The 21,731-nt window shown below is 35.2% G+C and overlaps 1 protein-coding gene across 2 annotated transcripts in view; it reads right to left on the reverse strand.

Moving 5' to 3' along the window:
- Positions 1-21,731, reverse strand: part of TMTC2 (transmembrane O-mannosyltransferase targeting cadherins 2) — a 390,967-nt gene that overhangs the window by 134,937 nt on the left and 234,299 nt on the right. For both annotated transcript variants that reach the window (XM_041738923.1, XM_041738922.1), the window contains 3 exons: positions 11,697-11,782; positions 10,836-11,020; positions 9,675-9,753 (listed from right to left, as the gene is read on the reverse strand). In XM_041738923.1, the coding sequence (XP_041594857.1) occupies positions 9,675-9,753; positions 10,836-11,020; positions 11,697-11,782 (350 nt within the window). The remainder of the gene's footprint in view (positions 1-9,674; positions 9,754-10,835; positions 11,021-11,696; positions 11,783-21,731) is intronic.

Below are 21,731 nucleotides of genomic sequence, written 5' to 3' on the forward strand. Positions count from 1 at the left end.
AGAGCAGCAAAAAATAAATTTAAATGGTTACAGAAATTAGAAGCTGTTTTGTATCTGACAACAGACTTCAACAATTAAATAACCTCTTCCACTGTGGTGGAGGGATTAGAAGTAAAATGAAATAAGAGTCTTAAATTATGGAGGGTTATGAAAAGGTTCAACATGTTAACACTTCACCAAGTTCTACTGCATCAAACTTAAGAAAAGCTGAAAACTAGAAAGGGTAGTTTTAGAGCAAAAAGAGGAAATGTAACGGAAAGAAAATTGAATATGCATCTTATTAAATAAAAAACTAATCATCAAGAAAGAGTTTAAATTTTAGTGAAAGTTAAAAAGGTTCCTAATTTCTAGTGTAAGGTTATATAGAGGAAACATATGATGTGCCATCAAAATTTAACTTGGAGGGATCCCTGGGTGGCGCAGCAGTTTGGCGCCTGCCTTTGGCCCAGGGCACGATCCTGGAGACCTGGGATCAAATCCCACGTCAGGCTCCCGGTGCATGGAGCCTGCTTCTCCCTCTGCCTGTGTCTCTGCCTCTCTCTCTCTCTCTCTCTGTGTGACTATCATAAATAAATAAAAATTAAAAAAAAAAATTTTTAACTTGGAAAAAAGCCAGGAGCCTGGATCAATATTTCATTACATGCTACTGGGGTCCTGGACCTGTTCAGGCTAATCAATTCCCTTTATATTTTCACAGAAATAAATCACTGAAAATAGTTAATCAACAAATATTGGAGCCAATCCTGTTAAATGCTCATAATTTTCCAAAATACAGAAGTTGAGACTGTGTGTTTTCATTTGTATGTTGGTGGAGGTGATGATCTTCTCCCCACAAAATACAATACTGTCCTCAATACAATACAATGGAGAAAATAAAATGGCTTAATACATCTGGAATAACCAGGGATCACTAGAAATACAAAGAAGTGCTAACCTGGGTTTTAAAAACCAAGGTTTACAACAGAGGAAAGAAAAAAGAATGAATAAATGTTGTACTAGCCTGTAAAGAATTAATGAAAATAATAGTATTGAAAGACATACAACTTGAATATCTGCAGGAAAATATCAAAAGAGTATAATAAAAGCATTTTTAGTTTTATACATATCTTCTTGGGAATGTATTTCACATGTATTTCTAGATCAAGCAATATGTCTCTATAACATAACAAATACTTTATTTTAAACTGTATTTTTATATGAATATTACTTGCTAAGATTTATCAGATAATTAAAAATTCATCCTATTTGTAATGATGACTTGAAAATAAGATTTTATAACAAACAGTTCAAAAACACCATGCCCGTAAGTAACATGTTGGCAAAAGACTTGCAATCTGGAAGAAAACTTTGCATGCTCTTTTTAAATTCTTTATTCAATTTGAGTATGACAGTAGTTCTTACTCATTTGGGAAGTTAAATGAGATTTTTATGTAGAAAACAGTCTCTCTTTAACCAGTAGGAAAAACAGGTACAAATGCATACACAGTGAAGCACTCACAGTAATGCATTTATTTTTTATTTATTTTTAAGTGTATTTATTTGTTTATTTTTAAAGTAATCTATACACCTAATGTGGGGTTCAAACTCACAACCCTGAGACCAAAAGTCAAATGCTCTTCCGACTGAGGCAGCCAGGTAATGTGTTTAATTTTAAACTTTATTTGTATTACTTTAGATACATGTAACTTACAGTTTCCTTCACATTGATTTTCAAAATTACATCCTTTATAATGAGATTTTCTTCTTACTCAGGATTATATCAATTTTATCTAAATGTTTTCAAAATTGGCAATTTTTAAGAATGCCAGATTTTGAAATCCAGTTAATTTCTCAAGTATAACATATCCATTTTTAAAAGAATAATCTAATCCATATTTACCGCTGAGTAAAAGATTCACTTCATGGATATTGCCCAATAAAAGAGCAAAACATATGCTTTTTTTTTTTCTCATTTATTTCTACTGAAGCATCAGAAAATATATTTTTTTCAAGCAGAAATACTGAAACTCTAGAAATCCGAGAATAAGGATATAATTAGGTATTAATTTGAGTATATTCGTTTCCTTATAACTCAATTTAAAAATAAAGTTCTGAAACTTCAATCTTTTCCTTTACCACTAAACTGGCAAAAGTATGAATTAATGTAACAGGTGGGCTCATGTGGTTTTAATAGCAATGAAATATAATCAACTGTCTCATATCATATTTCCAGGAAAGCAAGTGACATCTAGACCAAGCATGATTCTTAGCAACCCTACTATTGGCATGAAAGTGTTCAAACTCCCCATAGGGACCATATATCTTCTGGTCCCGGGTTTAATTGAAACTTTAAACAAAATATATTACCTATTTAATGCAGCCGAACTAGATGTTGGCCTCTGCAGTATACAGACTAATGCCTAGCAAACTAATGTCTGTAACCATAGCACATAATGTAGAATCTGTACCAAGAATGAATGGTGAAAAGAAGAAAATTAAACCACTGCAGTTTTATAATGTAAAATGAACTTGGAGAAAGAGAATCTTAATGATTTTGATTATGAATTTTATATATTTATTCTTTTTTATACACAGCCAAAAGTTCATGATTTCCTTATCTTGTTGGCTCCATATCTTACAAAATGAACTTCTAAAATCTCTCAAATTTACATTTCACTTTTTTGGACTGGGAGACCCAACAATGGTCTCCTGGTCTTGTCCTTTCTGATGATGAAAAAAATCAAAGTGCAATAAATAGATTTATCTTAAAAACTACAAGTCAGTAATCTTTTTGGAGGCACATAGATCAATGGCTAACCCAATTATATGGTCATACTCATATCTGTAGGGCTGACTCACTAATTTTCAAGAATGCCAGTGGAAGCAATAGTAGGAAAATCACCAGAACTCAAAACAGAGGAAGCAGATGGTATAAAAAGCTTAACACTACCAGAGTGTTAATGCTTCCACACTTGAAGGATGTGAAGTTCAGATCTCACACAGTTGAAAACCATCTCTTTCACAGTAAGCATGCAAAATGCCTTGAGCAATACACTTAAGAACAGCCAGTCACAGAAGAAAACATTAAGTATGTGAACCATCAAGTCAAAAACTTATTCTGAGTATCTTGATGCTACATGCATTCTAAAACAAGGTGAGGTAAACACACACACATACGTGTGTGTGTGTGCTAGAATAATTCAGCAAAAATAAATGATTGAATTTTTTAAAAAAATACCTAGCAAACCAAAAAACCTACAGAAGGCTGAGAGAAAAACAGAATCTTTTCCGGCCATTCCACCAACTGAATTCAGCATATAATGTACCTTATTTCAAGGAGAGTTAAGGTTAATTTAAAAGAAAGAATTTTTGCATTTTGTTTTCAGGAGGTATATTTGTATATTTGACATCTTGTCGTCAGTTCTTACCTGAGAGTAAGGAATCTAGCCATTTATGACACTTGACTCCTTTATTCCGCAAGTCTCTTTCTTAAAAATACAATTCTAAAATTTGGACAAGTTTTTACTCCAAAATTGCTCTAATACATTCACTGTGTTTCCTATTTATTGTTTTGTTCCCCATTCTAACTGACTGGCTCAAATACATTTAAGGAAATCTCTTGTAATTAAAGAGCTGAGGTTTTTAATACAAAACCGAAAGTTATTATTATTTTTTTAAGATTTTATTTATTTATTTATTCATGAGAGACACACAGAGAGAGAGAGAGGCAGAGACACAGGCTGAGAGCAAGCTCCATGCACGGAGCCCGATGTGGGACTCCAGGATCACGACCTGGACTGAAGGCAGCGCTAAACCCCTGAGCCACCTGGGCTGCCCCAAAACTGAAAATTAAATAAAAAGATTCCTCCCTTACTAGAGAATATAAGGAGAAAACATCAATTTCAAATCTATATAAGTAAAATATTTGTTAGTTGCAGACTGTTGGAGAAAAATATATTTTTCTATCACTGAGCTGGGATTTTAGAAGCAATAGGGATGTGTATTAAAAAGAAAACTAGAAATTTTCAGATTAAGAGAATCAAAATGATAAAATCAAAATAAAGGCAAATAAGGCAATAAACAGCAATGGATCATCATCATGCCATTCCCCTGGAAGAAAATACAATCTCTCTGTAACATAAAAAGTGTGTTACCCATTGTAAACACACATCTTTTTTAAAGAACAGGAAAATATAAATATGTATGCAAATTGTGACAACTAGTGTCACCTTAGAGATAAAAAAGAGATTTTTCTTGTTTAGTTGTTTTGGTTTGTTTGGTCCAGACCACATAGCGCAAGCTACAGTTATAGACAAAATATTCTCAAGGTTAGATAATATAATTTTCCATCTTATTTATAGGCATTTACATATCAAGGCAAGGTACTGAAGAGCTCCAGACCAACTGTGAACCAACCTAGAAAGTTCCATAAGAACAGGAAACATATGGGCTATTTCCATTTCATACCACTATCACCTTTGTAACCTCCACCCAGCACTTGTGACTTAAAAAAATTTTTTTTGCATACAGAGTTTTTTCTAAATGGAGCGATTATACACTGCAATGACAAGGCAGTAGTAACTCTAGATTCCCTATTACTCCAGGCAACATGTTATGCCCTTTTGTTCTCAAGATATATTACCAAGATGAAATGGCTTAAATTGCTTATATAATTAACCCAACAATTAGTTTGCATTGAGAAAGCCAAGTAATTTTATTTTAAATAGTAAATAGGCTCAAAATGACCTTTGGGATTGGAAGGGCTCAAACTGATAAAAGTAATTAAAAGTTACAGCCTAATTTAGCTTTCCATAATCTCAGGAATATTCAAAAGCAATGTTTTCATATGCATAATAAGGGAAATAAACAATTATAGAGACAAAAAAGGAAAAATTAAAGGTGGTTAAAAATTATCCTACATTAAAAAATTTTAATATCTTGATATTTCATTTTTGTAGGTGTTTTCTCATTTTTAGTAAAAACGTAGAGGTTTTTCCATATATATTTGGACAAGGAATAAGACAAATATATCTATATCTATATCTAAATACATTTTGCTTTTTTTTACATAGGTAAATAAAAGCTATATTGACATAGTAAAGAATATGCCAATTTCAGTAACACACAAGGGTTAAATAGAAAAAGCATCTGAATTTAAATCAGGATACAACCTTTCTGGGGCCCTGGGGCTGGCTCAGTTGGTGGAGCATGCAAACCTTGATCTCAGGGTTGTGGATGTGAGCTCCATGTTGGATGCAGAGATCACATAAAAATTTTAAAATCTTAAAAAACAAAAACAAAACCCCAGAAACTACCATTCTGGTTTTAACACAAATTATAATCCTAAAAAGATCAACTCAACTTTTTGGGTGTTAACTTCTACTTCGTGAAATACAATACATTATAACGGGAGGAATTTTTAAGATAAGAATCTTCCATCTCTAACATTCTAAGACCCTAAAATATAACTATAATTTGAGAAGAGGACAAACCAAGATTCAATTAAGGCCTACAATGGGTGTCAGAATAAAAAAAAAAAAAAATATGCCTAAGTGTAGAGGAAAAAATATGTCATGGCAGGAAAAGGAGAAGAAACTCTAGCCTAAATAAGACGATTTTAATTTAGAGGGTGTATTTTGTTAATGAAATTCAGTCAACTGGGCATTAACTGAGTATGCTGTTTCACTTTTGGTTAACAGAGTTAACGTAGACAGACCTGAGCCAAACGTGATCCCTGTTGACTGTCTGTGATTGCAAGACCATCACTAGGCCAAAATCTTATGTACAAAGAAATCATACGTATGTGGGTGAATACAAAAAGAACTTACATACTACAAGCAAAGACTTTGGGGCTTACAGTCCCTCAGGAAGGACAGTGACTATAATGGAAGGTAATATTGTGAAACACTCACCAGGTAGGGCATTTGGTCCAATATGCTGTACTTTCACTATCTAAATCAATCCTCAAACTGATGCGCCTAATAGGGCCATCTTATACCTGGGGAAACTGAGGCTTCCGTTTAGTATTTTGCTCAAAGTCACCTAGCTTAAGGGTCAAAGCCAGAGTGTGAGCTGGGGTTATCTGACTTCACACCACAGTGAATCTCCATTTAACCTTACCTGTTCTCTCAAGTGGCAACGGAGACCCACAAAAATAATGTTTATACAACTGGCTAGGATCAATTTTAGTAGTTACTTTGCAGTGTGGTCTCTTATTATTTCACATATTCAAATACTTTGCTAATTACAAAAGCCACCTAGGTGAAAGTTTATTTATTTATAAAAATAACATTTAGTATCTTCTGCTTTGTATCACTGGCTATGTTTGTAATTCACATAATTTTGGATGGCTTCATTCTCAACAGTTTCTGTTACTATCATCTTGATCTTATGAAATCAAAAGAATAATGAAAATATATTTTAAATAGGATTTTTTTTGAAGGTTACTTAGAAATTGCCACCAAAAAAAAAAAAAATCAACAGTCTTAGGATAAAATATAGAAAAATTAAATTGGGAAGCAAATTAATCAGACGTGTCATTTTCTGTTAATATACAAATGGGAAAAATCTGCTCATGTGGTGTTAAGGATATGTCAATTACTGGCAGGTAGCATACAAAATAGAAGTTTCTCATGAAACGTTCAAAGGAAGAGGAAATATGAGGGACTAGAGAGTTTTGTTTTCTTTTTTTCTTTTTTTCTTTTTTTCTTAAAGCCACTGCCATGAATTGAGTTATTAAACTAAAAAGAACACTCAAATATAGTTGTATTTTTTTCACACATACCCCTTTATTTCTCCTAACCTCCAAATAAACTAGAAAATAGGATGGAAAAAGGATAATGTTTGTATGTATAAACACAAGTGCTTGGGCAGGGGTGGGGGTGGAGGTGGGGGTGGTTAGTGGTCCTAAAGCGTCAATGAATGAGCCCTGAGAAAAATGAATACTTACAGGCTGAATCCAGCCAGACATTATAATCCATCACTGATCCCTAAAGGGCACTAATAATATGTAAATGTGTGAATTAGAAGACACATTCAAGGCTGTTGATAAACTTGATAGGATAATCAGCACATGCTGACAGCCTAATGAAACTGATGAACTGATAGGGCAGCTTATCTCCTGGGCCATTTTTTCTCTTGTCAAATGGAGGCTAATCAAAATGTATTAGGAGTTAAGGCAAATACTCAGAGGATTTCACCCATTTGATTAGGAGGTGAACTCACTCTGAGAAAATTATAGTTTCGTGAACAATTGAAACTACGAAACCTGCTCAGCTGATAGACCCTCACCTAAAATTAAACAGAAGGCAGTCACCATAATTATGGAAGGAATCTGGAATTTTAAATTATATTGGGATTCTCCCCTTGCAAACTGTCACAGTGCTTTTCAGAGTCTGGGAGAGATGACCTCTTTCTATAATGAAAAATAAGACAAAGGACTAAGCAATAACCCCAGGGACGCACTTATCGTTTGCTGCCTGTGTGTGCTCAGCATCTGTGTAACCATATGAGACACAGATCCCAAGGTACCAGCTGAATTTTCAATCAAATTTATTTGCATAAAATAATAGAATGAATCTTCTGAAATCACTAACTATAGTGAATATCACACTTCCTATTAACAATAAAGATGCCACATGCAGTCCGTTGCCAAGGAGCTGAGTCCTTTCCTCATTTAAAGAAAGACATCTCACTCGATAATTCAGGAAAATTGGGAATAAGGCCTTCCTATGCCTTAGCGTTACAAATAAAATCATCAACGAAAACCATTGTGCCTCCTTAGAGAAACCTGGAGAAAATAATCCTTTTAATATTCATTTTGACATGAATAATCATCCAGTGTTAGCAGAAAAGTTAATTCAGTGGGCAAATCAGTACTCTAGGCACACTTTGTGGACACGTACATGGGTGGATACATGTGCTGGGTGGATAGACTGATGGCAAAGGCTGCAGAGTAAAAGTTACTGCTTTAATTCTCTAGAATTTTTAATTCTTAAGAGAGTAATAGCAAAAGTATTTTTAATGAAGCTAGATTTTTACCTTGCAGTAATTATACAAAAGAGAAAAGAAACCTCAACTAAAAATACCCCAGGGTCCTCTTTCACATGAGCACTAAATCACTCCATTGTGCATAATTAACTGGGGGTGGGATGCCCAGAGACATGAGATGAAAATATTGACCTCTTCCAAATTATAGGTTTTTTCCTGTTTACTGACCTGTGCCTCATTCTATCTCTTGAAATGTTTTTTTTTTTTTTTTTCCTCATTTATGAAAAAGAGAAAGTGAGAAGTGAGGGTCTTTGCTAGCCATGTATTTTCTAGTTTGGGAAGCTCTGGGATTTTCTGTGTGTGCTCAAGCCACACAGCTATGATTTCTCAAATCGTAGAATATAGAAGCATAAAATTATCCTAAAAATTATGTAGTCTCATTTATTTTATATGCATAGAAATAGTAAACAACTTAATCAAGTTAATGAGAAAGGAAAATCTGAGTTTGCAAATTGTGCTTTGGAAATAAAATCTCTGATTTTTCTTCTCTCCCTTAAGCAGAAATAGCAGAGTTGGACAATCAGCAGGGCATCTTAAACTGTAGGGATTCTTTTCCAAGTCACATAGTCAATAGGTAGTCTTCAGTTATGTCTACTATCAAATAGATATGGTAAAAATTTACTACAAGGCGGTCACAGGTCAATCACAGGCAATATTTTATCAGAAATTCTAGTTCTTGGTCTCTTACACCTAGAAAACTCCATGTCCTAACTTACACGCTTTCTGACTAATAAGAGGACAAATTATTCAATGTGGAAAAGTAATGATTGTAGTAGCACATTTACATTCTTCGCAGTACTGTTATCACTCTAAATTAACACTCTGAAAAACCTATTGTGATCCAAAACCTTATCAATGAAAACCATTACAAGTTGGTTCAGTTATTCTCATCTTTTATAAGCACCAAAATCATGACTCCCTATATCATGCCATGCTTATTTGGGGGAATCTGACTAAGAAAGTAATGATCAGGGATCCCTGGGTGGCGCAGCGGTTTGGTGCCTGCCTTTGGCCCGGGGCACGATCCTGGAGACCCAGGATCGAATCCCACGTCAGGCTCCCGGTGCATGGAGCCTGCTTCTCCCTCTGCCTGTGTCTCTGCCTCTCTCTCTCTCTGTGACTATCATAAATAAATAAAAATAAAAAATAAAAATAAAATAAATTAAAAAAAAGAAAGTAATGATCAAATATTCTCACGAATTTGATAAATCATTGAGAAAAAAAATATTTACTCACCATTTTTAATTTCTAGGGTCTAGCTAATACTCAATATCCAAATGGGTTTGTAAGAACCTTGCAACAACTCTAGATTAGCTAAGAATCAGTATATGATTGCTCTTATTAGAATAAACGTGCTTTGTCAGGGTCTGGCTGGCTCAGTCAGTACAGCATGCTACCCTTGATCTCTGGGTCATGAGTTTGAGTTTCACACTGGGGGTAGAGTTTACTTAAAATAATAATAATAATAATAAAAGAATGAGTGTCTTTTGTGAGCATTTGAAAGAATCACCCAACTGTGAATAAGTTTTTATGCATATGTGTGAGGATCAATGATACGATTTATTTGAATTCTATTTAACAGAGCACATATTTTAATTTCTTCACGAGTCCCCAAAATGTAAGTTAAAATATTAGATTTTACTTACCCATCATGTTGTACAAGCTCTGTGGAGCAAACTGCCTCGGCATTTTCTGAATTGCTTCCTTGTATACGCTAAGGGCATCCTAATTTAGGAAATGAGAAAGAGACAAAGTACAAGGATATTCACTACAAATAAAATGACAACATCCTTTAAAAATCAAAGCCTTCCATTGCTATTTCTAAATGGCTCATCAGGGGAAAATAATTGAGCTGTCTTTTGATATCATACTACCTCAATTTCATGAATGAAAATATTCAACCCACTTAGTAAAGAGGGCCACATAAAAATTTAGACTCCTTTAACAAGGAGTCAAATGTTGCCAATGCTCATTTATTTTAAAACAAATTTTCCAGTTCACATAGATTATTTAGTTTTTTTTAAAAAAAGGTAAAGTTTACATTTGGAAGTTACCCGTAATCATCTAAAATCTATAGTTACTTCAAGCCAGGTAACCAATAAAATAAAATAGCAACTAACAAATCTTCTGGCTATTGAGATCCACTGAAATTATGAAATGTAATTATTTTAAAAATTGTATCTTTATCCTTATATTGTAGTCTTAGTATACATGGTGTAGGAGTATGGGTTTGAGAGACACAAAGGGAGGAACAGTTTTAAATGTGAGAGAAAAAAACCCATGCAGGCAGGCTTTGTGTGACAGAAAGGGTACACACACCTCCCAGTTTCTTGTACAACATCCCAACTCCAGTACTCTTCCTCTCACTCCAATTAAAAAAATAAATTTTCATTTTATTACTATTACAGAAAGAACCAAAATAAATCGGTAGGATTAACACCAAATTCACTTCCTTAATATCCAGATTACAAACAATGTATTTTTTTTAAACATCAAACACTGGATATAACACTGTTTCTTGGATCATAAAATCAAAGAGACTAAGCAAATAAGCTTGAGAAACAACGCAGGTTATTTCCCTTTGTAGAAGAGCCACCGGTGCTCTGAGAAATTCATAGGAAAGAAATCTTAAGTTTTATTTAGCAGAGATTCTTTTCCAAATGAATTTCACCATACAACTCTTAATAAAAACTCCTATTAACTTAAGTGAGCAAAGTGTCTCTCAATGAGATCGCAGGGTAGGAAAAAACATGGAGTCTTGGACCAAGAACACAGGAGAAAGAGAAAGGGTGGGGTTTGGGCCTGACCTCGTAGTGTCCCTGCTCATGATAGAGTTTCCCCAGGTTGTAGAGACAGCTGGTAACTGAGCTCTTATGTGCATGAGGGTCCTTTAGGTTTTCATCAGGGATCTCAGAACACTTGAGGAACGTGCGTCGGGCTTCTTCTGTCTTTCCTTGGTTCATGAGAATAATACCGGTGTTTAAATATGCAGCTGAGGAGGAAAAAATGGGAAATACAAATGTGAGAAGATGATGTACACTGTGACAACAATAAAGTTATCTTACTCCACTTTAGCTTCTATGGATCATTTCTGATTTTATAAGAAATTGAAGAAATGAAAACTTGGGAAACAAATATATATGGGAACAACAATGAAGTAAGGAGTATAGGTGTCAATGAAAAATGGATGGATGGTCTTTGCCCTTGAAGAGCTGAAGAAATTTTGATCTTAAACTCTGGATGAATAAAAGCTGTATTTATCTTAATATATTAAAAATGATAAATGGGTATTAAAACATGATTGAGGGGACGCCTGGGTGGCTCAGCGGTTCAGCGCCTGCCTTCGGCCTAGGTTGTGATCCTGGAGTCCCAGGTTCGAGTCCCACGTCGGGCTCCCTGCATGGAGCCTGCTTCTCCCTCTGCCTGTGTCTCTGCCTCTCTGTGTCTCTCATGAATAAATAAATAAAATCTTTAAAATAAACAAACAAACAAACATGATTGAATGGAGAGACATGTAATTATTAGAGGCTCACTCATAATCTGATAAGTATTTAGAAATAGAAATAGGAAGGTTTTATTTCCCTCTGAGGCTATAAGTCAGCAAGATAATTTTCATGGATAAATAAGGAAAAAAAGAGGTGTTTTGAAAGGACTTGCATATTACTTACAAGCCAGTGTAGGCCTGCTTCCAATCGCCAATTTGTAATAATGTAATGCTTCTGCGAACCTGCTGTTCTCCTGTAGAAGTAACCCTCTGCATGAGGAAAAGAGAAATTTGGAGAAGGACTGTGTTACTGTACATCAAACCACAAATTTGTATTTTATACTTCAAAAATAAAAATGGTTAGCGGGGCTATAAAAATGCTGACCCGGTACGATAAAAATAAATTCTTAATAGAAGGAAATGATTCCTCAGGAGAGAAAATACTGGAGAGGTATCAGCTATGTTTATGTTGCATTAGAAAGTATTAAGAAGTATTTCAAAGAGCCCTTTACCCCCAGTGAACTTTTTCCTTTCCGGCAATTTTTCTCTCCCACTGGAATGACAAACCACCTGGATTTCTTCTTGGAGCATGCACAGTTTTTCACCAGTTCAGAAAGGAAACTTGTCTAAGGCAGTGATATATATATATATATATATATATATATATATATATATATATATATTTATAGATTTATAATATAGATTTATATATTTATATGTATTTATTATACTTATTATATAGTATACATAATAATAATAATTAATATATTATATTTATTTATTTATTGAAACATGAGGACATGAGGTGACTCTCCCCCTAACCATACTACTGGGGAAATACTGGTCAAAGGCAAAAGGTAATCTGGGTCAATAGGATAAAGAGAGTCCGAATTTAATTAGATGCCATTAGATACCATAAAGGAACAGAGTAAAAGACTAAAGGTTGTCCACATTGTGATTTCCTGGATTTGGTCAAATAAGTCTGAATTTCAGAACACTGGGCAAATCTCACTTCACTATTGTGAGACATGTTTTTGACTACAGACCTTCAGATCCCACAGGCCTCGTGAGGAAGCTCCTCAGGCTGTGGCCACGTGGATTATCCATCATTCCAGACCCCATCCTCATGACCTAATCAGGATCAATTATAGTCCTATCTATGAAAATACAGTGTCAGGGAATTGGACTGAGTCCAAAAGGTCTCTCAGAGGCTTTTAACCTATGCCTGTTCTGTTGTAATCAGCAGGTATCTCACAGACATGTGGCACCTCTACTAGGCCTGAGTACTTAACAATCTCAAACTGTAGGATCCACTTGCCAGCTGCTGAGGCCTTTGCAAAATGAGAAGGCTACTGATAAAAACGTACCATTTTATAGAATGTTTTTTAAACATTCAGCTTTCTATTTAATGGGCAGCACTGAAAAAAATACCTGAAGAAAATCATTCCCAAATCAATGTTTGCTCACTTGTATCATTAGCAAGAATTATTCTATTTCTTTTCTTTTCTTTTCTTTTTTTTTGATGGGGGTGGTGGTGGGCAGAGAGACTCTTGAGTAGGTTTCACGCCCAGCACAAGAGCCAGATGTTGGGTTTGATCCCACAACTGTGAGATCGTGACTTGAGCCAAAATCCAGAACGGATGCTTAACCAGACTGAGCCACCTGGGTACTCTAAACTCACTAATTCTAATATTTGTTTAAAAGTCATCTAAATAGATCAAACCATTCCAAAGCACATTAACATCACTTACATAGATACATAAATGTACACTTCTATAAAACATTTTGAGCAACAGTTAATTTGATCATGAAACTGATACGCTTTGCTGTTGAGTATACTTTTTTAGCTGCGAGAAACAAACTTTCCTGCGGTACCCAAGAGTTTGTGAAAAGGTTCAACTGTCTTTAAAAGTAGGTATATACCTGAAACTAATATTAACACTGTATGTCAACTATACTTCAATAATGTTAAAAAACTTTTAATGTGACAAAGATATGAAATATTCTTTGTAAAGACCTGATTATCTGTATTTTAAAAGGTGAAACTGCTAAAGAGAAGGAATACTCACCTGCTTTTCAAAAAAGGAATAATTTTCTTTGTAACAATAATTTTATTGACAAAATGCTGGATTTCCAGTTAACTAAGCTCATATACATTATCTCATTTCAGAAACTTATCTACAACATTAATTACTTTTATCACTTTCCTTTGAGATTCAGATAACAAGGTCTTTCTCCTTTGATACAAGGCTAATGGCACCAGAGGAGAAATATGATCCGGATATTTAATCCTATTTTTTCTACCTACTTTAAGGAATCAAAATCCTTCTGTGAGCCTCTCTTTGTCTAATATCCTCAATCCCTTTGTCCATTAGTTTCCTTTGCCTTAAAAATACAAAAAAATGTTCATGTGCCTCTTAGCACAGAAAGGAAAAAACCTTCTATAACCTGTATTCATTCCTATATCCACCTTTAACTACCACTTATTATTGTTCTTCTCATCAGACTCAGACTTCCTTTCAGAACAATCTATAGTGTAAATGTCTAAGGACTCAAATCCCATTTACCCCTAAATCCAGTTATGGCTCTAATTATCAACCCCTCCCCTTCTAGTGTGCTCATATGAATGGCCCATGCAACTACAGAACTCATGACTATGTAACTCCTCTTCCTTCCTGAAACTGCATCTTCTGCTTCCTGGAGACCAGTCTCCCCTAGTTCTCTTGATCTGGGACCATCCTATAGAGAATAATAGAGGTGTCTCTTGAAGAGCATTCATATAGTCCTTTAAAAGAATTTGGTGCTTCAGAGGGCTTTGTCTTTCTTCTCTTTTCTTCACCAATAGTGTCTCTGTATGACATCACACATATATATGCATATGCGTGTATATACTGTATATATAATAACTGTACTTGATTCCTTTTTTAAAAGATTTTATTTATTTTCATGAGAGACACACACAGAGAGAGAGAGAGAGAGAGAGGCAGAGACCCAGGCAGAGGGAGGAGCAGGCTCCCGGCAAGGAGCCCGATGTGGGACTCAATCCCAGGACTCCAGGATCATGCCCCGAGCCAAAGGCAGACACTTAACCCCTGAGCCACCCAGGTGTCCTGACTGTTCTCAATTCTGAAGCAGGATTGCTCTCCTGACATCCAGATCTCTTTCTGACAGCTTACTGAGCTGCATCAATCTCAGTACTCATTGGAATTTCAAAATCAACACATTCCAAAATTGAAAAGAGCATCTCCTGATCAAGAATAAAAAGATAAACAAATGAAATAAATAAAAGAAGAAAAAAAATCTCCTCAGCAATCAGCACTGTCATCCACCACATTTACTAAAATCAGAAACCTGTATCATTTTTGACTTTTTGCTCATACAACTCCATGTTTTATAAAGTCTCCAAAACCCACCAATTCTTTTTTTTCTTTACTCTGCCTCTCAAGGTTTATCCTTATGGCTCTGTCAGTCCTTTGTATCTTTACTGTCACCTAAATAACTCCAACAGCCCACTAATTAGTCTCCACATAATTACATTTCTAAAGGGCAAATATGCTGTTAGGCTAGACAGTATTAACATGAGGCGATAAGCACAGATCTTTGACAATGTGCCGGAAACCCATAAACCCTGCAAGCTGATGAGTTCAGCCTCATGGGCTCCCCAAAGCAGACGTATTATATTCCTGTCATTTCCCAATTCAAAAAATACACAAAGAGGAGAAAATGATAAATAGCATGATCATCCCACCTAGACAGTCCTGTCCAGCCTGCCTTATTCTTTGGAGGAACCTAGTCCCATGGAGTGAGGCAGCAGGCGAGTGTCCAAGAGGATCATGTATCACACAGCTCTCTGAATCCGAGAGTCTCACTATGTTCTCTGAATAAAGTTAGCAGTGGAGCTAAGTCCAAGTCAGACGGCTGCTGGGGCTGATTTCTCATGGCTAAAGATTTTAACTAAGCATCAACTATGCCCTAGCATGCATGTGGCAAATGTGAACAAGACAGAGTTGCACTAGCCTGTGGATGCACAATCTATTGGAGGAGGCAAATAAGAAAATAAATGGTGTGGAAAATGACTGTGCTAGAGGAGGGAGGACCAAGACTGGCCCAGCTCACGAAAGGACAAGTGAAGATTCACAGAGTCCAAGTGACATCCGCAGAGGCTTGCGATAAGCAGCACTTAGCCAACAAAGGTGGTATCAGGTCCATGTTACAAAGGAATTAAAGAGGTTCAGAAAATGCACCAAATAACTCTTGGGTTTATGATTAATAAGGGGCAAAGCCAGGACAAGAACACTGTTTCTCTGATAATAAATCCCCCACCCTTCCTAAAAGAAAAAAAGGGTAAAGAAAGTAATTGAATGTGAGGTACATGCATACTAGCGTATGTTCCCCTTTGCTCTAGCACTCTCCAGATTTTGTAAAACACTCACTTGCATCAATGCTCTGAAAAGGAATCCAACACAGTGCTGGCAATTCAGGATGAAAGTGCATTACTTCTAGCACTGCAATAACCCAAGCTTCTGTTGTTATTGCTGTTTGCCACATTTACAGAACCCATTCTTTATGTACTGAAGAGAGGACGGAGAACTAGAAACTCTATACATTGTAATAGTTATGGTAAAAATAACAAAAGTCAAACTTATTTTGGGTAGTGTGTCAAGTAGGCCACATGCAATCCATTCATTGATTACTCAACAATCACCTGATAAGGTGGGCTATTACTACTAGCCCCATTTTAGAGATGGACTTCAGACACAAAAAAGTTCGGCAACATGCCAAAGGTCACACAACTAGTGAGAAGTGTGCTACAGCTGAAGCCCAGAAATCTGGTGATAAAAGAGGATCCACACTGGAAGAGATCATTCATACCAAAGGCTTTTCCAGAACTGTTTTAAATTGAGGACAAGAAAAAATAAAATAAAATAAAATAAATTGAGGACATGGTTTATTTACATACTGATATGTCAATGAAATCTTCTGGATCCTACATATATCAAAAATAAAGACACGTTTTAACATACCATCAAGCCAGAATCTGAGGAGAAATAATTTTACTCATTTTACATGAGGTTGCTTTATGATTAAGGAAACTAGCTCAGGCCATACATTAATGTGAAGCTGAAGTGACTTTTGAGAAGAAATTGAAAAAAAAGTTACTGATCTCTGAATAAGTGGTGGGGTCACTTTTACATATCTGTGGTATAGATGATATATATATATATATATATATATATATATATATATAGTTTTTTTAATAGAAGAAAATAGTTCACTTCTCATATTTCTCCCCTAATGATTTATCTTTGATAAACAATGAAATTAAGCACCCAGTGAAGAAGACTACAAATTGGGGAAACCGAGAGAATATTGTTTTAGTCAAAGGAAGAAAGTACATCTGAGTCTAAATAGTACTATCATTCTAACAGTAAATTTTAGAACTCTTCATTTCCAAACCTCCCCCTACACACAAAACAGCAAAATGCCCTCTTTTAAATCCTTTCAGCTATTTTAAAATCTGCTTGTGATCATACATTCTAAGAATCACCAATGAGCACGTGGAATTTTTTTTTTCCCTGTAAAAGTTTTGTCCAGCTTTATGCCAGTCTCCCCTAACAACCCTGTGTGTAAAATGCCATTTTTAAAGAATCATAATAATCTAGACACTTGATAAATGAAAACCAGTCAAACTGATGATAACAGTGGATTGGACAGAGTTAAATACAAACATTAAATGTAAATAGGCATACAAACCCCCAGCCGGCTCTAAATATTGACAGAGATAGATGGGGAACATTTATTTAGCACAGAATTTCTCATTCAGGGATGACTTTTGTCCTCCCCACACCATCCCCCAGGGAACACTGGGGAATGCCTGGAGACATTTATGTTGTCATATCTCGGTGGATTCTACTGGCATCTAGTGGGTAGAGGCCAGGGATGCCGGTGAAGATGTAAACATGTTAGAAGACATAAGACAGCCCCCAAAATAAAGAATTATCTAGTACCAAATACCAATAGCGCTGAAGTTAAGATACCACCATATTTTACACCTTGTATGTACTGACTGCAATACATCTCTTCAGAAAATAAGGTCTCCATGTCCTTGCTAATCACATACGTGAACTATGCAAAGAATAGAGAAAAGAAATCAAGCTACAGGGATTGAATTATCTTTCAAGAAAAATCTACTTTATCATCATTTCTACTTTTTTCATTAAAAAAAGGCAAAAGGGAAATGGAATCTTCGAAAATTAAAAAGAAAAAGCATGACTTTCCTACTCTTAGCAGTACATCTGCACAAATGGTCAATGGCTCTTTGTACTAAGACTGCCCTCTATGTAGAACTGTAGACGCATACAGATCTTCAAGCAAAGCTATGTTTTCCCTCAAGCTCTCAAAGGTCTTTCAAAATGGTTAAAATCTGAGATATTCAAAAGTTGGTACTAATAAAGCCTATCAATATATGAAAAGTGCACTTTTCAAGAATATACGGGATGTCAGTGAGCTAATGTTTATACAGAACACGGGTAAAACAGGATACGGTTTACAGAGTCATGTACCTTTAAAACTAGGGAAATACTAAAAATAGTAATTTCCTTTCCTTTGTTTGATTTCATCAAGCATAATTTGGGGCACTCCTACTCCTGTCATATTAAACACTGACAATAAGATTACCCCCCCGCCAAATGAATAAATATTTCTTGAATGAACCATCTCTTGGTGAAGACAGACAAGCAAACAGTCCCAAGACAGAGTAAATAAAGTATAAAGTGTTTTGGGGAACACACTAAAGGAACACCTTCCCAGGCTGACAAGTCAAGTGAGGTTCCTAGAGAAGTCAAGGATTCAGGGAATGAAATTCCAGACAGATCAAGCCATGCATATAAAAACTCAAACTGAGTCTGAATCATTTAAATTTATATCACTTAAATCTGCCAACAGCAATAATGACAGGCTTCATAGAAATTAAATGACAATCTATATAGGAAGCATTCTGGAAAATGAAAAGCTAAAACAACTTAAAATTAAGATTATACTATTGAGAATATTTCAGTAATAAATAGTTTGTCTATTTCCTGGGCAAGCATACTTAGTAATCAAAATAAATCAGATAACAAAGTGTTTACAGGCAATGATTCACAAAATAATTTGCACGTCCTATGGCCTGAGGACGATAGCTCCCCCTCATCCGTGGTTTTGCTGTCTGTAGTTTCAGTCATTCATGGTCAACCATGGTCAACTGTGGTTGAAAGGCAATCTTAACTTCTGATGAATCATCAGAAGGTCAACAGGAGCCTAACACTAGCTCAGAAGGCCTACAATCATTCCCCTCATCTCATCAGGTAGCTGTTTTATCATCTCACATCATCACAAGGAGAAAAAGAATGAGTATGGTATCATAAGATACCGTGAAGAGAAAAAGAGACTTCATCCACAAAACTTTTATTATGGTATATTGTTATAATTGTTCTATTTTATTGTTGTTTTTAACCTCTACTGTGCCTAATTTACTTTTTTTTTTTTTTTTGGAGGATTTTATTTATTCATGAGAGACACACAGAGAGAGGCAGAGACAAAGGCAGAGGGAGAAGCAGGCTCCCTGCGAGGAGCCTGATGTGGACTCTATCCCAGGACCCCAGGATCACGACTTGAGCCAAAGGCACACTCAACCTCTAGAGGGTCTGGTACTACCCAGTTTCAGGGATCCACTGGGGGTTTTGGAACATATCCCTCATAGATAAGTCCCCCTAGCTGGGACTACTATAGTAACAAAAACATGCTCATCTTAAATTGAGATGTTTTTCTGAATTTTGTTTGCTTGTCCTTTAACACATGTAGGTACTTTGAAACTAAGATGCTTTCCTCAGAGATAAAATATTATCAACTTTAGATATTCAATTTTATCCTAAGGTATTTATGCATTTAAGATTTCCCAATTGAAAATAATTAGCATTGGTTTGGAGACATATTTGAACTTTGCATTAACCCAAATTTCCTAATCAAATTGGCTAATTTAGCTAATGACTCTAATAATGGCATTTTATATAATTTAACTGTGAAATGGCATTACAGTTGCATTTATTATATTTTTTTTCAAGATTTATGCTTAGTTTTAGGCTATGTTTATAATAGGATACTTGGAAAAATAAATCTTTCATCTCTATTATCAAACAGAAGCGACAAGAGCATGTCATGTTCATACACACAAATGCTTTTGAATCTTTCTTGATGAAGCAGATAACAAGCAAAAATCTCAAATGATTGTACCACCAATAAATGGAATCTGTATAGAGGGCAATATTATTATAAAGAGCCGGTGACGATTTGCTCAGATGCACTGATCAAAGCGGGACAGGTATGCTTTTATAATTTTCAGAAAATTCCATTTCACTTTTGCCTTTATAAAAACAGTCAATAGAAATGGTAAGACTGAAAAAATAAACCTGGTTAATGAAATGAGTACATTCCTACTGTTTGAATCAACTGCAGTAATTCCAAGGTTTAGACTGCCACAGAGCTTGGAAATTAAGTATCTTAAAGTACTAACCACTGCATGTATAAAAAGAAGAATGACCAATCAGAAAGCCGGGCTCGGGAATGTAAGCTCTGTCCAATGAGATGAGAGCACAGTGGTCTGTACCTCTTAGGGAAGGTCCTCGAGGAAGGAGGGCCATGCTCTCCCTTACTCTTCCTCCATCCTGGGACTGAAGGTACCAGTCCTGTTTTGAGGATTATGGGGAAAAAACTAAAAGGAGCCCAAGGAAACAACCTGTCATGAAACTCTTCTATGATCCCTGGGGCTACACCTCTGGATTTCTTTTTTTGTAAGACGGGGAATACAATTTTAACTAGTTTAAGCTAATGTCTTTCTGGATTTCATATCACTTGCATACTTCCCAACTGAAAAAAAAAATGCCACATGCATCATTTTGTTTTGCATTTATGTGTTCTCTTTTTTAAAAACCATGTAAGACCATAAAATATGTAGTATCAAGTATTGCTCTAGTAGAGGCTTTTAAAGAAAACTTCTAATTATATTTGAATGAACACAAAGAAATGAGTTGTCTGGTTTTGAGTGATAGCCAGAGTAGGCGATTGCCAAGTATGAAAATAGCAATTAATATATTTAATTAAAATTATGTAACTTAAGAGCGTAATGAATGCATTAAATTGGAACTCTTACACTAAACTCCCAGACATCGGAGTGGTCAAAGTTATCATTCTTCACTCAAAAGAGTAGTGACATTAGCAGCATTTTTTTTTTTTTTTGTAAAAGCATTTTAATTAATCTTCTCAATTCCCAAATAACTAGAAAGAAGGAAACTCACAGGAATTATCAAGTGAAATGAAATAGCTAGGATTTTCATCTCAGGAAAAAAAAAAAAAAAAAGATTCAGTGAGATACAACTGATTGAACTGGAGTTCCAAAGGAGATACTACAGACTAAAGTTATATTTTCTGGTCTTACATGGCACTTCTATGGTTTTCAGTTTACCGGAGATAATAAACTTTGTATTTGAGGACCAAACAAAATAATTCTCTCTACTCCTATATTTTTCCTCAGATCATATACTCAACTTTCTCATTCTCTCTTTTTTTAAATTAAACTATTTCAATTTAATAGGTAAAAATGATATTTTTCACAAAGATGACTTTGGGTGTAGAAGCACTAACAAGGATGTGGACATCAATTGTTAACATATAACCTCATCTTATGAGAATAATATTTAATACATGTGCTACAAAAAATATTATTGGGTATTTATTTTAAACTATCGCTAAGTTATTATACATGACTACTTTATATCATAGGTACCATGACCAAAATAAAAAGGATGTCCACTGGGAAGGGTAATGAGCAATTGTTTCCTGGCTCTGAACTTAACTACATGAAGAACAGAAACAGAAATGCAGAGAAAGAAAGCAGCCATGCCACCTGAACTAGACAGATATGCATGCCTGATTCTATTACCTAGCTCCCCAAAGCTAACCCTGTTTCATTGGGTGTCACTTCTAAGTGTCACATAACTGCCAAGTAGATTTCAGAAAATACAGTTAAGGTTCTTATTATCTTTCTTTTGACATAGACCTGTTTACTTGTTCTAAATTGAATTTTGTTTGGACTTTGATAAATAAAGTACAATAACGACATGTTATTTCATGAAGATTTTTTTTTTCTAACCTGCCAAATAGGGGGCAGTAGGCAGCCAATCAA

This window comes from Vulpes lagopus, chromosome 23 (assembly GCF_018345385.1).
Source record: "Vulpes lagopus strain Blue_001 chromosome 23, ASM1834538v1, whole genome shotgun sequence".
NCBI classification, from domain to species: Eukaryota; Metazoa; Chordata; class Mammalia; order Carnivora; family Canidae; genus Vulpes; species Vulpes lagopus.